The sequence below is a fragment of the Mustelus asterias genome, chromosome 7 (assembly GCF_964213995.1).
Source record: "Mustelus asterias chromosome 7, sMusAst1.hap1.1, whole genome shotgun sequence".
In the NCBI taxonomy this organism is placed as follows: Eukaryota; Metazoa; Chordata; class Chondrichthyes; order Carcharhiniformes; family Triakidae; genus Mustelus; species Mustelus asterias.
In genome coordinates, this window is record NC_135807.1 from 60,720,844 (window position 1) to 60,735,409 (window position 14,566).

The 14,566-nt window shown below is 41.2% G+C and overlaps 1 protein-coding gene across 19 annotated transcripts in view; it reads left to right on the forward strand.

The window, feature by feature from the left end:
• The window catches only part of dtna (dystrobrevin, alpha), a 268,122-nt gene that overhangs the window by 174,833 nt on the left and 78,723 nt on the right, over positions 1–14,566 (forward strand). For all 19 annotated transcript variants that reach the window (XM_078216104.1, XM_078216118.1, XM_078216109.1 and 16 more), the window contains one exon: positions 1,700–1,824. In XM_078216104.1, the coding sequence (XP_078072230.1) occupies positions 1,700–1,824 (125 nt within the window). The remainder of the gene's footprint in view (positions 1–1,699; positions 1,825–14,566) is intronic.

Here is a 14,566-nt window from a genome sequence, read left to right on the forward strand (position 1 = left end):
GGTCTGGCCTATATGTGACTCCAGAGCCATGGCAATGTGGTTGACTCTTAAAAATGGCCTAGCAAGAGTAATGCAGGCTGGGCAATAAAAATATTGGTCCTGCCAATGATGCCCACATCCCATGAACAAATGAAAAAAGAACCTTTTAAAAGATTCGCTGATCTATTTTTTTAAGTTGTAAAATAGATAACCTTATCGAGGGGTAGGTAGAAATGTGGAGTTGAGGTTAAAATCAGATCATCCATGATCTTATTGAATGGCAGAGCAGGCTCAAAGGGTCGAGTGGCCCACTCCTGCTCCCTCATCCGTTTTGTTCAATTGTACTTCCCATAATTCAACTTCATCTGCCACAGTGTTGCCCACTGACTTAATCATTCAATATTCCTTTTGTAACTTTCTGCTCTGATTGCACTATGTACTGTGTCACCTAACTTGGCACCAGCAGCAAACTGTGGTTCTCCATTTCTCCATCTAAGTAATTTATAAATTTAGTGAAAAGCTAAGACTCCATTACAGACAACTGCTGAACACCACTAGTCATATTCTGCTAATTCAGATACCTATCCATTATTCATTTTCTCTGTCTCCAACCTCAAGTAACAATTGTTTACTTATGCAGCAGAATGGAATGCATACAAACATATGAAATAGGAGCAGAAGTAGACCATTCAGCCCCTTGAGCCTGCTCTGCTTTCAATAAGATCATGGCTGGCTTTAAATTCCACATTCCGATCTAACCCCGATAACCTTTGATTCCCTTGCCTAACAAGAATTTATCTACCTACATTGTAAAAATATTCACTGACTTCACTTCCACTGCTTTCTGAGGCAGAGAGTTCCAAATAACACAAAAGAGGAAAACAATCCTCCTCTGGGGGGATTTTGTGCCCACATTCGCTGTGAGTGTAAACGGCATCAGGAAACCAGATTCTGACCCCAGATTTTTCTTTGTCAGAGTGGCTGAAGATCTGGTTGAAAACTGTGCATCTGGAAAGATACTTGGCAGTTTACAGTCAGAGCCTGACAGTATACAAATTATGGAAAAATCCCACCCCTCATCTCCGTCCTAAAAGAGCAACCCCCCCCCCCCATAGTTTTGGACTCATGCACAAGAGGAAACAACGTTTGTTGGTAAAATTGGTAGAGTTCACGTGGAGAGAGGATATTGGCACATAATATGAACTGAGGGACACATTTATGTGCTGCAGCAATTTATCTTATTGCTTAAATAGAAAGAAAAGCTTGTAATGAAGCTGTCGTGCAACAATTATATTTTTGTTGAAAAATTAGTAATTTAACCAGGTATCATGGTCACTTCTAACTTTTTTCATAATGGTTTAATCTTGAGGACCAAATGCTGGAACTCAGCAACTTTGGGCAGATGGTCAAATGAACTGTGATCAAAATTGCAAAACCATCTCCTTGCCAACTAAGTGTTAAATATAGTACATTTTGTGGTGGCAAATGCACTTCAATAGAGAGCAGCAGCGATGATGTGTAGTAGAAAAGGTTGTATAATACCTTGTCCTTTTAGGTAAAAGAGATTATGTTCATTTAATCATTTGTGAAGCAGAAGGAGCAAAAAATAAATAATTTTTTCAAACAACACAATGTAAAAGTTTTTTTTAGAAACTGTAGTACTGTTTTAATATCTTGATACTTTACCTATCCATGTTACCTTTCCCATCCTTATTCCCAGAAATCCCCTGCAAAGAAGCTAACTAATGCACTTAGCAAGTCCTTAAGCTGTGCTTCCAATCGTGAACCTTTGCACCCAGTGTTCCCTGACCAGCCTGAAAAACCACTAAACCTGGCCCACATTGTGTAAGTATATGTTGACCGTATAGGCTTTAAGAATGATTTTTTTATGTCCTATTGTGTGGTTTAGATTCTCTCAACAGTTTAATGGATGACGCATTGTAGCACAGATATAGTCTTGATGAGTAAAAGTTGATCAGTTGTTAAATTTGGTAACAATATTGCACTTGTGTTTCTTATTAGCATTAGAAATCTATGATGGAAATATCTGGTCAAGCATTAACCCCCCCCCTCCCCCCTTCTGAAACCGCAAATCAATGGCCTTTTTTGCTGTAGTAATGACGGCAAAACTGCCAACATTCACTGTGATTGCTCCACTTCAACGACCAACTTTTTGAGTCCATGCATGTTGATTAGCATGGAAATTCAGAAGTTACTCTGTGATTCTACGCTTCTCCAAAGGGTGCATTATTGCTAGGTGCAATCAATAAAACAAATCTAAATTGATGAGAATATCCACTTTTGCACTATTCATAGCGCTGAAAAAACCATTGAAAAAGTTACATCTTATTGAATGAGGTGTAACTCGAGTTTCAAACAGTGCGCTAACTTCATAATTACTGCTAAACGTCCTCAAAGCTAATCTTATTTTTATGGACTGTCAAATTTGTCCATTACGATAATTGTTACATGTTTTACAAGTTTGTACATTTTTGTTTTGACTTCTGCCTAATCCATTCATATTTATTTATTTTGCTGTCTGAAAATTTAAATTGAGTGAAGGATGTTGTGTGCTTTTAACTTCTTGATTTGTTGCCTATGAGTACTTCAATGTAATTGGCTGCTTACCTGTTTGTTGAAAACATGGCTGCTGCTCACCTGGGGGTCCCCTGGCCCCAGATTTAAAATTACATTGATAAAGGACAGAATTGTGCCACAATGATATTGGGGTCATGATATTCTCATGGGCAGCTTACTTTGTGGTCAGTAGTGAGTGAGAACTGTAGCTTCTTTGCTGACCAAAAATCAAGCCCATCGTTCCAATGTTGAGGTGCTTTATATTTTACATTTTTATTGACTCTTCTCAAGCCATCTGAAAATACTCTTTAACACTTCAAATTTATATTTGTCATGGCAACTTGAGGAGCTTTAAATTAAGCATGATATTAAATAGCTTCCTTTTGACGTGGAAGGAAATTAAAGACTTGCATTTATATAGTGCCATTCACACCCTCAGGATGTCCTAGAGCACTTGCAACCAGTAATGTCATTTTGAAGTGTATTTACTGTTGTAAAGTAGAAAACATAGCAGCCAACTTACCCACGGCAAGCCCGCACAGACATCAATGTAATAATGATCAGATTTATTTTTAGTAATGTTGATTAATAGATTAATATTGGCCAGGATATAGGTGATAGCTCCCCTCCTCTTATTCATAATGGTACTGTGAGATCCTTCACATTTTGGATTAATAGTCTATCAATAATACCACTGGGCCACCGTTATCCATTGTGCCTTGCAGTGGCGCAATGGATAAAGCATCAGACTACGGATTAAAAGGTTCCAGCTTCAACTTCTGGCCGGCTTGGTGTGAGACTTTTGCTTCTACAAATAGATAACGGGCAAAAGAGTAACTAGGGAGAGAGCAGGGCCTGTTAAAGATCAACAAGGTCATCTGTGTGGATCCACAAGAGATGGGCAAGATCCTAAGTGAATATTTCTCATCAGTATATACTGTTGAGAAAGGCATGGATGTGAGGAAACTTGGGGAAATAAATTTAGGAGGCATGGTTAGTAAGTTTGTAGATGACACCAAGATTGCTGCAGTGAAGAAGTGAAGTAGGTTATCTAGGATTGCAACGGGATCTTGATCAATTGGGCCAGTGGGCTGATGAATGGCAGATGAAGTTTAATTTAAATGAATGTGAGGTAATGCATTTTGGTAGATTGAGCCAGGGCAGGACTTACTCAGTTGATGGTAGGGCATTTGGGAGAGTTATAGAACAAAGAAATCCAGGAGCACAGGATCATAGCTCCTTGAAAGTGGAGTCATGGGTGGACAGGGTGAAGAAAGTATTTGGCATGTTTGGTTTCATTGGTCAGAACATTGAATACAGGAGTTGGGACGTCTTGTTGAAGTTGTACAAGACATTGGTAAGGCCACACTTGGAAGACTGTTTATAGTTCTGGTCACCCTATTATAGGAAGTATATGATTAAACTAGAAAGAGTGCAAAAAAAATTTACTAGGATGCTACTGGGTGCTGATGGTTTGAGTTATAAGGAGAGGCTGGATAGACTGGACATTTTTCCCTGGAGCGTAGGAGGCTTAGGGGTTACCTGATAGGGGTCTATAAAATCATGAAGGGGATCGATAAGGTAGATAGTCAACATCTTTTCCCAAAGTTAGGGCTGTCTAAAACTAGAGGGCATAGATTTAAGGTGAGAGGGGTGAGATACAAAAGGGTCCAGAGGGGCAATTTTTTCACAGAGGGCGGTGAGTGTCTGGAACGAGCTGCCAGAGATAGTAGTAGAAGCGGGTCCAATTTTGTCTTTTAAAAATCTTTGAGACAGTTACATGGGTAAGATTGATATAGAGGGATATGGGCCAAACATGGGTAATTGGGTCCATCTTAATGGTAAAAACTGGGCGGCATGGACAAGTTGGACCAAAGGACCTGTTTCCATGCTGTAAACCTCTATGACTGTATCACATTCAGTCGAGGGTGCTAACCGGGTCTCAGTTTAATGTCTCATCTTGAAGGATAGCATCTCTGACAATGCCATGCTCCCTCAGTACTATCCTGGCATCCAGAATTTTGTGCTTAAATCTTTGAAAAGGGATTTTGAACCCATAACCTTCTGACTTGGCGGCAACGGGGCTACCAATTGAACTGCAGTTGATAGAACCAGACAAGAGAATAAAGTTTATAAATAATTTGTCAGAACTGTAGTTTAAATTTTAAAATAATTAATGTAAAAGCATGGACGATGACCAGTAAAGTGCAACAAGTTTATTTGGTAGCACCACCTTTCAGAGCACTGCTCCTTCATCAGGTGAGTGAAGGGTTGGATTCACAAACAGGGCATATATCGGCACAGACTCAATTTACAAGATAATGGTTGAAATACGAGTCTTAACAGGTAATCAGGTCTTTACAGGTAGATAATGCGAGTGGAGAGAGGGTTAAGCACAGGTTAAAGAGGTGTAAATTATCTCAAGTCAGGACAGTTAGTGAGATTTCGCAAGCCCAGGCAAGTCGTGGTGGTTACAGACAGTGTGACATGAACCCAAGATTCCAATTGAGGCTGTCCTCATGTGTGCAGAACTTGGCTATCAGTTTTTGCTCCGCGATTCTGCATTGTCGTGTCGTGAAGGCCGCCTTGGAGAACGCTTACCCGAAGATCAGAGGCTGAATGCCCTTGACTGCTGAAGTGTTCCCCGACAGGAAGGGAACACTGCTGCCTGGTATTGTCGTTTAGTTCCGACGCACCACAGCGAAAAACCGCACCGACCTCCTCAGAAGACAAACATGGGACACGGCGGACAGAGTACCCTTCGTCATCCAGTATTTCCCCGGAACGGAGAAGCTATGACATCTTCTCCGGAGCCTTCAACATGTCATCAACGAAGACAAACATCTCACCAAGGCCATCCCCACACCCCTACTACTTGCCTTCAAACAACTGCTCAACCTCAAACAGGCCATTGTTCGCAGCAAACTACCCAGCCTTCAGGAGAACAGTGACCACAGCACCACACAACCCTGCCACAGCAAACTCTGCAAGACATGCCGAATCATCGACACAGATGCCATCATCTCGCGTGAGAACACCATCTACCAGGTACACGGTACATACTCTTGTGACTCGGCCAATGTTGTCTACCTGATATGCTGCAGGAAAGGATGTCCCGAGGCATGGCACATTGGCGAGACCATGCAGACGCTACGACAATAGATGAATGGATACCGCTCGACAATCACCAGGCAGGAGTGTTCCTTTCCTATCAGGGAACACTTCAACAATCAAGGGCATTCAGCCTCTGATCTTCGGGTAAGTGTTCTCCAAGGCAGCCTTCATGACACAGGACAACACAGAATCGCTGAGCAGAAACTGATAGCCAAGTTCCACACACATGAGGTCGGCCTCAACCGGGATCTTGGGTCCATGTCACACTATCTGTAACCCCCAGACTTGCCTGGACTTGCAAAATCTCACCAACTGTCCAGACTTGAGACAATTTACACCTCTTTAACCTGTGCTTAACCCTCTCTCCACTCACATTGTCTGTACCTGTAAAGACCTGATTACCTGTTAAGACTCACATTCCAACCATTATCTTGTAAATTGAGTCTGTGTCTATATATGTCCTGTTTGTGAACCCAACCCTTCACTCACCTGATGAAGGAGCAGCGCTCCAAAAGCTTGTGCTACCAAATAAACCTGCTGGACTTTAACCTGATGTTGTAAGACTTCTTACTGTGCCTACCCCAGTCCAATGCCGGCATCTCCACATCATGATGACCAATAAAGATCAGTTATGAGTTACTGAGTTTTTAAAAAAGTGTAATGTCATAATTATTACTGAAGAACCACTCTGGCCCTGAAAATTAATTTGACAAATGTGGAGTTTAATTCCCTCAAGAAAATTAATGTTCAGATTTTAAAAATATATTTTTTCTCTTTTCTAATTCCTGCTCTGCCACTTGGAAGGATTCTTCAGTCTTATTGACTGAACTGTTTCTTTGCTGTTTGTCCTGCTCACAGACTCCACTGTTCCCATGCAGAAGGCAAAAATTCAAACAAATACTGGAAGAGTAGAAATCTCCACTGATAAGCTCGCAATCAAGTGGGCAACTGTACACGAGGTGAATGGTGAAAACCATTCCTTCACTGCTCACAGCAAAATCCAGACCAATCATTTTCAGAACAGAGTATGAGAGTGTGTTCAGACTCAGGCTCAAAATTCCAAGGTGTTTTATGAAGTTAGCCTATAGCCTAAGTTTTACATTTGATTTTTGGCATGGGTAAGCATAAGGTGTTTCACTCCAGGTATGATTCAGATGACCCACTCGGCTGCTTTTATCAAAAGTTTATTTAAGTACACAGTTAAAGTATTACAAAAAGATTTAGCATAGCTTTTACAAATTACAAGAATTAAACACGACACAGTATAACTCCTAATAGCTAACTATCTCTGCTGTACCAAATTAAACACCATCCCACAGTCATACACGCTTCTTCAGACCTGGCACAGAAACAAGTATGCTCATGTGATGCTGGACTTTCAGCTTTTTAGCACCTGTTGTGAATTGGTCCTTTGAATTTTAGAGCAACTTACTGAGGCTTCCCAGTCCTGGAACTTTCAGCAAGCCTCTGGAGAGAGAGAGAGAGAGACAGAGACACCGTCTTCTTCCATCAGCTTCTAGCAGCAACTGAACCAAAATTTAAAAACTTGGAATGCTCTATAAAAAATAATTGCTGTCCCCAGGAATATCACCTGATCTGTCAATCATCCTCAATCGAGCTCCACTCAGCAATTCCCAGAAGACCATTAAACCCCCGAACACTGCATTAGTCCAGATTAAAATCATCATGATATCAGTTATACTGCTTCAGTAACAATTAGAGGACACTGGCTGCAGACAACATGGTGCCGACAAAATCTGCAAAGGAACATGAGTAAAATACATTTCTTAAAGGCACACTACCGTCACAGGTGAAATGGATAAGATATTTTAATATTTTAGTTAACCATTAAATCTATTACACTACGCAATTTAATTCATAACTGCAACACTGGAAACTCATCCTTGCTCCAATCCAATACCTCTGAAGAGAATTTGTTCTCAAACATATATTGAATGTATAAATGAATGGCAAATTCCACAGTTATTTATTATATTTTCTTACAATGTGTTTGCCTTTGTTGCTGCACAGAAATGACTATGGGTAAGTATTATTTTTAATATTTATTCAAGTGCTCTCTAGTATGATTAAAGAATGCAAAATACAATAACCAACAGTAGTGTAGAGTAACTAGATAACTAATCACTAATGAGACTAAGTTGGAAATAATGGTCAGGAATTTGTTGGGGTGACAGTGGCCCTATCTGTGGGCAGAAAAGTAAGGGATGATCCTGCTGAGCCATTTCTGGGAACTGCCACCGGATTTTATGCCCATCAAGAAGCTAATGAACTGCTTTTCGGGCTCCCATCCTTTTAAGGGATGAGATCCCCTTTCCAAGAGCTGCCGACCAATCAGAGGCCCAGCAACACTAATCCCAGCAGTCACACTGAGAGCAATGGCCACTGCTGGGACTGAGCCCAGCTTGGAAAAACAGTATGGACGCTATCTTTATAAAACGGTAAGTGGGGTCAGGATCATTGGAGCCACTTAGGCAGGACCCAGTGGTGGTTTATGAACATCAGTAATGCTATAGGGATTGGACTGGAGGGCCATCGGCCATCTTCCCAACCACTGGCAAAACTACATGGCAGTGGAAATGGATCAGGCACCTCGCACTCCTCCCATTCCAATCCTCCCACACAATTTTTCAGCCTCCCCTACCTTCTACACCTTGAAGACCAGTAAACTCCCGACCAATGTAACTTATTGGTTGTCTATTGAATCGTTCACAGGCAGGACAGTTGCTGGGGTAAGTCACTTACATAATCTATAATTTATAGTTTTAAAAAAACAAAACTACAGATTTCAAAAGAATTTTAGTCTTTGCATAAAATGTTCAGTTTATTTTGATGCACAGCCCAAAAACTAATTGAAGCATCTTCAATGCTGTTATACGAAAAGAACATTTAACGATAACAACATCTTTAATTGTTGGCCAACCATAATTACTCAGAATTAAAAGGATTCTGTGGTCCCATTCTGATCAATTTCTAATTTCCTGTTTGAATTTCCTCATTTGAAACAAAATGTATGGTGTAAAACTTGCACTAATGTCCTTTTGAGAAGGAAATCTGCCATCCTTATCTGGTCTGGTCTACATCTGGCTTCAGATCCACAGCAATATGGTTGATTCTTACCTGCCCCCTCAAGGACAATTGGGGACAGGCAATAAATGCTGGCCCAGCCCATGTCCCATAATTTAAAAAAAATTCAGTACCAGGTAAATGTTCTTAGATTTTTTTATATCTGTTATAATTTTTGTTGGTGTGATCTTGCTAGAAGTCTGATGTGTGTGCTCTCTTTCCTTTATGAAAAATCAGGAGGTATAAGGTTAGCTTCCACGAGTATCACTGACACCCATTTCAAAAAGTTGTTGAATTCACCGAATATTAAAGCATTAAAGCATCTTGTCCATTGTGCCTCTGCTGGTTCTTTGATTATCTGATGAATTCCACTCTTTCCCAAAGGTCCTGTAATTTATCGAGGTCTTTTTGGAATGTTACCATTGATTCTACTTTCACCATCCTTTTAGGCATCACGTTCCAAATCACTGTTGTCAACTTCCTTAAATCTGTTCCCTTTAATTACCAACTTGGGCCACTAGAAATGTGTTTTTCTCGTTTCCTGTATGAAACCATTTTATGATTTTGGACACTGCTATCAAATCTCCTAAAACTTTGCTGCATAAACAGCAACAATCCAGCTTCTCCAGTCTTTCCATAACTGAAGTTCCTCTGATAGATCTCTTTTGCATCCTCCCCAAGATCCTGACATCCTAAAATTAGGTGCCTAGGATTGAACTTAATACTCTCACTGAGATCTAAATTGTGTTTTTATTAAAGATTTAACATAACTTTCAGGCTTTCCCTTCTTGGTTTTGCTCAGGATCCTATATGTTTCTTTTTGGCAACTCAACATGTCCTGCCAACTTCAAAGCCTTGTGTACAATCTCCATTTTTGCATCTCTTTAAAATTATACTATTTAGTTCTTATTGCCTCCTCATTCTTCCTTCCAAAATATATCATCTCACACTTGTCTGTGTTAAATTTCATCTGCTGTGTGTCTGCTCAGTTTACCAGTCTGCCCATTTCATCTTGAAGTTTACTATCTTCCTCATTGTTTACTGCATTTCCAAGTTTTGTTTCATCGGCAGACTTTGAAATTATACATTGAATATCCAAGTCCAGGTCATTAGTATATATCAACATGGACAGTGGTCCTAATTGGGGGGGGGGGGGGGGGCACACTGCTCTATACTTCAATATGAGAAGCTGCTGTTCACAATTACTTCTTACTTTCTGTACCTTAGTCAATGTCATGACCATGATGCCACTGTATATTTCTATCCCATGGGCTTTAATTTTTACCAACAGGTCATTAGGTGGCACTTTGTTATATATCTTTTGAAATGCAACATCAACTTTCAAGTTTTCATCAAGTTAGTCAAACACAATTTGCCTTTAACAAGTGCATGCTGACTTTCATTGATGGCTCAAAACACCAACTCATTTTGTCCTGGATTATTCTAAGTTTCCCTACCCCCAACTTTCAGCTAACTGCCATATTAGTGCTGGGTTTATCCGTCTCCCCTCTTTAAAACAGGTGCAACATTAACCACGGCCGAGGTACCAGAGGACGGAGAGTAACTAACATTGTTCCTCTGTTTAAGAAGGGCAGAAGAGACAATCGGGAAATACAGATGTGAGCCTTGTATCAGTGATGGGGAAATTATTAGAGAAGATTCTTAGGGACAGGATGTACTCACGTGGAAAAGAATAGGCTGATTAGCGATGGGCAGCATGGTTTTGTGAATGGGAAGTCGTGTCTCACAAACTTGATTGAGTTACTTGAAGTGACAACAGTGGATGTTGGAAACATGGACTTTAGTAAAGCCTTTGGTAAGGTTCCTCATAGGCTGGTACAGAAAGTGAAGACGTATGGGATCCGAGGTGAACTGGTAAGATGGATACAAAACTGACTTGGGCGTAGAAAGCAGACAGTAGCAATGGAAGAGTACTTTTCTAACTGGAGGTCTGTGACAAGTGGTGTTCCACAAGGATCAGTGCTGGGGCCTCTGTTGGAATTATATATAAATGATTTGGAGGAAAATGTAGGTGGTCTGATGAGTAAATTTGCAGATGATACAAAAATTGGAGGAGCAGCGGATAGTGAGGAGGATTGCCAGAGAATACAACAGGATATAAATCAACTGGAGACCTGGGCCGAAAGATGGCAGATGGAATTTAACCCGGACAAATGTGAGGTGATGCGATTTGGAAGGTATGCCGCAAAAGGAAAATATACAGTAAATGGTAGAGATATTGGCATACAGAGGCTTGCAGATCCACAGTTCCCTGAAGGTGGCAACTCCGGTAGACAAGGTGGTCAAGAAGGCAGATGGCATGCCGGCCTCCATTGGTTGGGGCATTGAGTATAGGAATTGGAAAATCATGTTGCAGCTGTATAAGACTTTGATTAGGCCACATTTGGAGTTTTGTGTACAATTCTGGTCGTCACACTACCTGAAAGATGTTGATGCATTGGAAACGGTGCAGAAGAGATTTACCAGGATGCTGCCTGATTTGGAGGATATGGACTATGAAGAAAGGCTGAACAAACTTGGATTGTTTCAATGGAGCGTTGGAGGATGACGGGGGGACCTGATAGAGGTTTATAAGATTGTGACAGGCTTGGATAGAGTGGATAGTCAGAGTCTTTTTCCCAGGTCAAAGGGTCAATTACTCGGGGGCACAGGTTGAAATTGAGAGGGGGAAAGTTTAAAAGAGACGTAAGGTGCAAGTTTTTCACACAGAGGGTAGTGAATGCCTGGAACGTGCTGCTGGAGGAGGTGGTGGAAACAGATTTTATAACAACATTCAAGAGGCATCTGGATAGATATGTGAATAGGCAGAGAATAGAGGGATATGGGCCACGTGGAGTCAAAATATATTAGATTAGAGAGACATCTATGTCGGCACAGACTTAGTGGGCCGAAGGGCCTGTTCCTGTGCTGCACTGCTCTTTGTTCATTATTATTGCAATTCTCCAGGCCACTGGTACTAGCTCCATATCAAAGGAGGAAAATTAAAGCCAGAACCTCTAATATCCACTCTGTCTTCCCTCGGCAAAATAGGAGCATTCCATTCAAACCGGTAACCTTTTTTCTTTGAGGGCTGCTACCTCTATCAGTGTTTTCCTGTCCAGTATCACCACTTTACTGCTGTCTTTGCAGCATTCTCTTCTTGAGCGAAGACAGGTGTAAATTACTCATTTATTTCCTCAGTCACATCCCGGATCTCCACAGGAAGATCTCATTTTTGTCAATACTTGATCTCACTTTTTCTCTGATATCCCTTTTGCTAATTTTTTATAAAGTCTTTTGGGTTCCAATGCTTTCCCTTTGCTCCTCTTATTCCCATGTTTAGCTGCTACTTTCTACATTCAATATCCTGGTTTTATATTGTATTATTAACCTTACAAACCACCATTAAAAAAGAATGATCAAGAAAACAGTTCCGGGTGAAGCATCAGCAGACAATGAGCCAGGTAACTGCCACTGGGCAGATCACACGTGATTTAATCTTTCCTGAATACCTTTCAATTGGAACATTCAGCCTCCAACCCTCCCCTTCTTTGAGCCAGAACTCATTACGTCATGGTCCCAGGTGCCGATTTGTGACTGCAGCTCATCAATTTTATCTATCACACTCTGTGCATTTAAGGAATGTGCACTTCAAACCTATTTTAGACTGGGTTGTATTTTCCCCTGTCAATTCACTCTGTTTCAGAACCCTGCTTCACTCTCGTGCTATTTGCCTCGCTTGGTCCTCTGTGCACCATGTTTCTTCTCTCTAATGTTTCATCTTGTAGCCAGCTCCCTTTATTTCTACCTTGCTGCATCATCTGTTGACCTGGTAGTAGTTCCCATGCACCTAACTTCCCTTCATGTTGTTTTGCCCTTTACATTAGAAAATGACCCAGATTGTTTCAAAGACACAGAAGAAAAAATGGAGGTTAATCAAGGAAAGGGATTTTAGGAGAAGTGAACGTTGGAATTGAAGAAAAAGAGAGAGGTATCAAGGCAGAAGAATTCAGGGAGGAAATTATGGATTGTAGATCTAAGAGGCTGAGGGATTGCCACCAGTAACATGGAAAATAGAGGCAAGATGCACAAGGCTGGAATCAGGAACAGAGTTCACGGGTGTGAGTGGAAGGGATTATTGGTTGTCTCTCACTAGTGAGGATGATTGTCTTCCATGAGTGTGAAGGTGGCTGATGAGGCCAATTCGGGATCTGCAGACATTAATGGTACCAAAGGCATGTGTTGTCTTCTGGGATGTCTGCTCATGTATTATCAGTTCAGGTCATGGCATGTTCTTTTCACTGCTTTCGCTTTCCTCCTTCATTTTGTCATTGTTGGGTTTTAAAATGCTGGGATCCTTCCCACAGACTTTCCCGCTATCTGGCTCAGTCCAAAGCAATGGTCTCCGAGGAATTGATGCCACTGTTACATTTCTTCATGTTGGCTTTCAGCATATGTTTGAAGCGCTTCTTCACGCCTCCTCTGGCTCATCTGTGCTGAGTGAGCTGGGAGAAGAAGACCTGCTTTGGAAACAGGGTATCTGATAGCCAGTAGTTCCATTCAAGACATTGGAAACTTTTTGGGGGATTTTGCAGGCCCCAAACTTAACTACTTCTGTCTTTTGTGTGTTTCTACCACAAGAATTGATCCCTCTGGATCCAGTCAGAAGAGATGAGGCAGACTATGTTTAGGGCACCTTTTCCAGTAAGGGGTGAACAAAATGGATTCTAAAGATGGCTGTTCAGTCACAGTTACAGCTTCTGAAAGGCACCCTGCCTCATCCAAGTGCTAGACAACCATCTTGTTACTATCCATGCCAGATCATTACTAAAAGCTTCCATACAACACAATCCATCTGCCATCACCATTTGCTGGTTGCCAAAGGGCTTGGGAGATGTACTCAGAAAGGAAGAAGCCTGCAGGTGGCATCTTTTAGCATGGAGAAACCATTGTGCACCAGCTTCTACACATGGCTTAACAGTACAAAACTTTGATCCAATGGCAAGGAAACCAAGATGATTTGAGGATTGGTTCTGTTGAAGCTTTCATCTGCTGGAACAGCTATTGAGATATTTAGCACCTACTTTCTACCTTCTTCCGCTGGTTTTGCCATTGAGGATTTGTTTGCCAGAGCCCCATACGTGGAGGGGCTTAACACAAGTATGAGACTTTTCAATTTTGAACCAACAGCAAATACAGCCATTTCCTTTTCCTGAATTTTTGTAATAAGCCAATGAGATACCTTTATTGAATTACTTCCATTGTTCAATTGCACCACATCAACACCATTCCCTTCATCCATCTGCTTGATTATTCCTTCAGAAATTAAATTTGCCCAGGTGTACTCTGACCTGGCTGTCATTCTTGTGGCATATATGGAGAGGATGAAAAAACGTTTCATAGAGATCCTTCTGAGCAGCCTTTACTTGCAATGTGCAGTAGAATGAGAAACATGGGAGTGAAATTCAGTGCATATTTTTCTGCCAGTAAAGAGGATAAGATGAAAGATCAATCGAAGATTGCCACAACATCTGAGCTGGTGGTTACTTGTCCATCATCTATTTTCCACTACAGTCTCCCATCAGAGATGTTTAGGGCTTACTTACTTTTGTTATAGGTAGAAGGTGAGGAGTCCCATCTCTTGAAAATGTCCTATTTCTATGATGGGCCACCTTCTCCTGTACCCAAAGGAGAAGTGAAAAGCTTCAATTGTCAAGGTGATCTGCAGTGATGGTTCTTTTAAATCAAGCTTGTGTATTCTCAACATCAAAACCATGATGACAGCTGCTGCGGGCATTTAATTCCAGCAGCA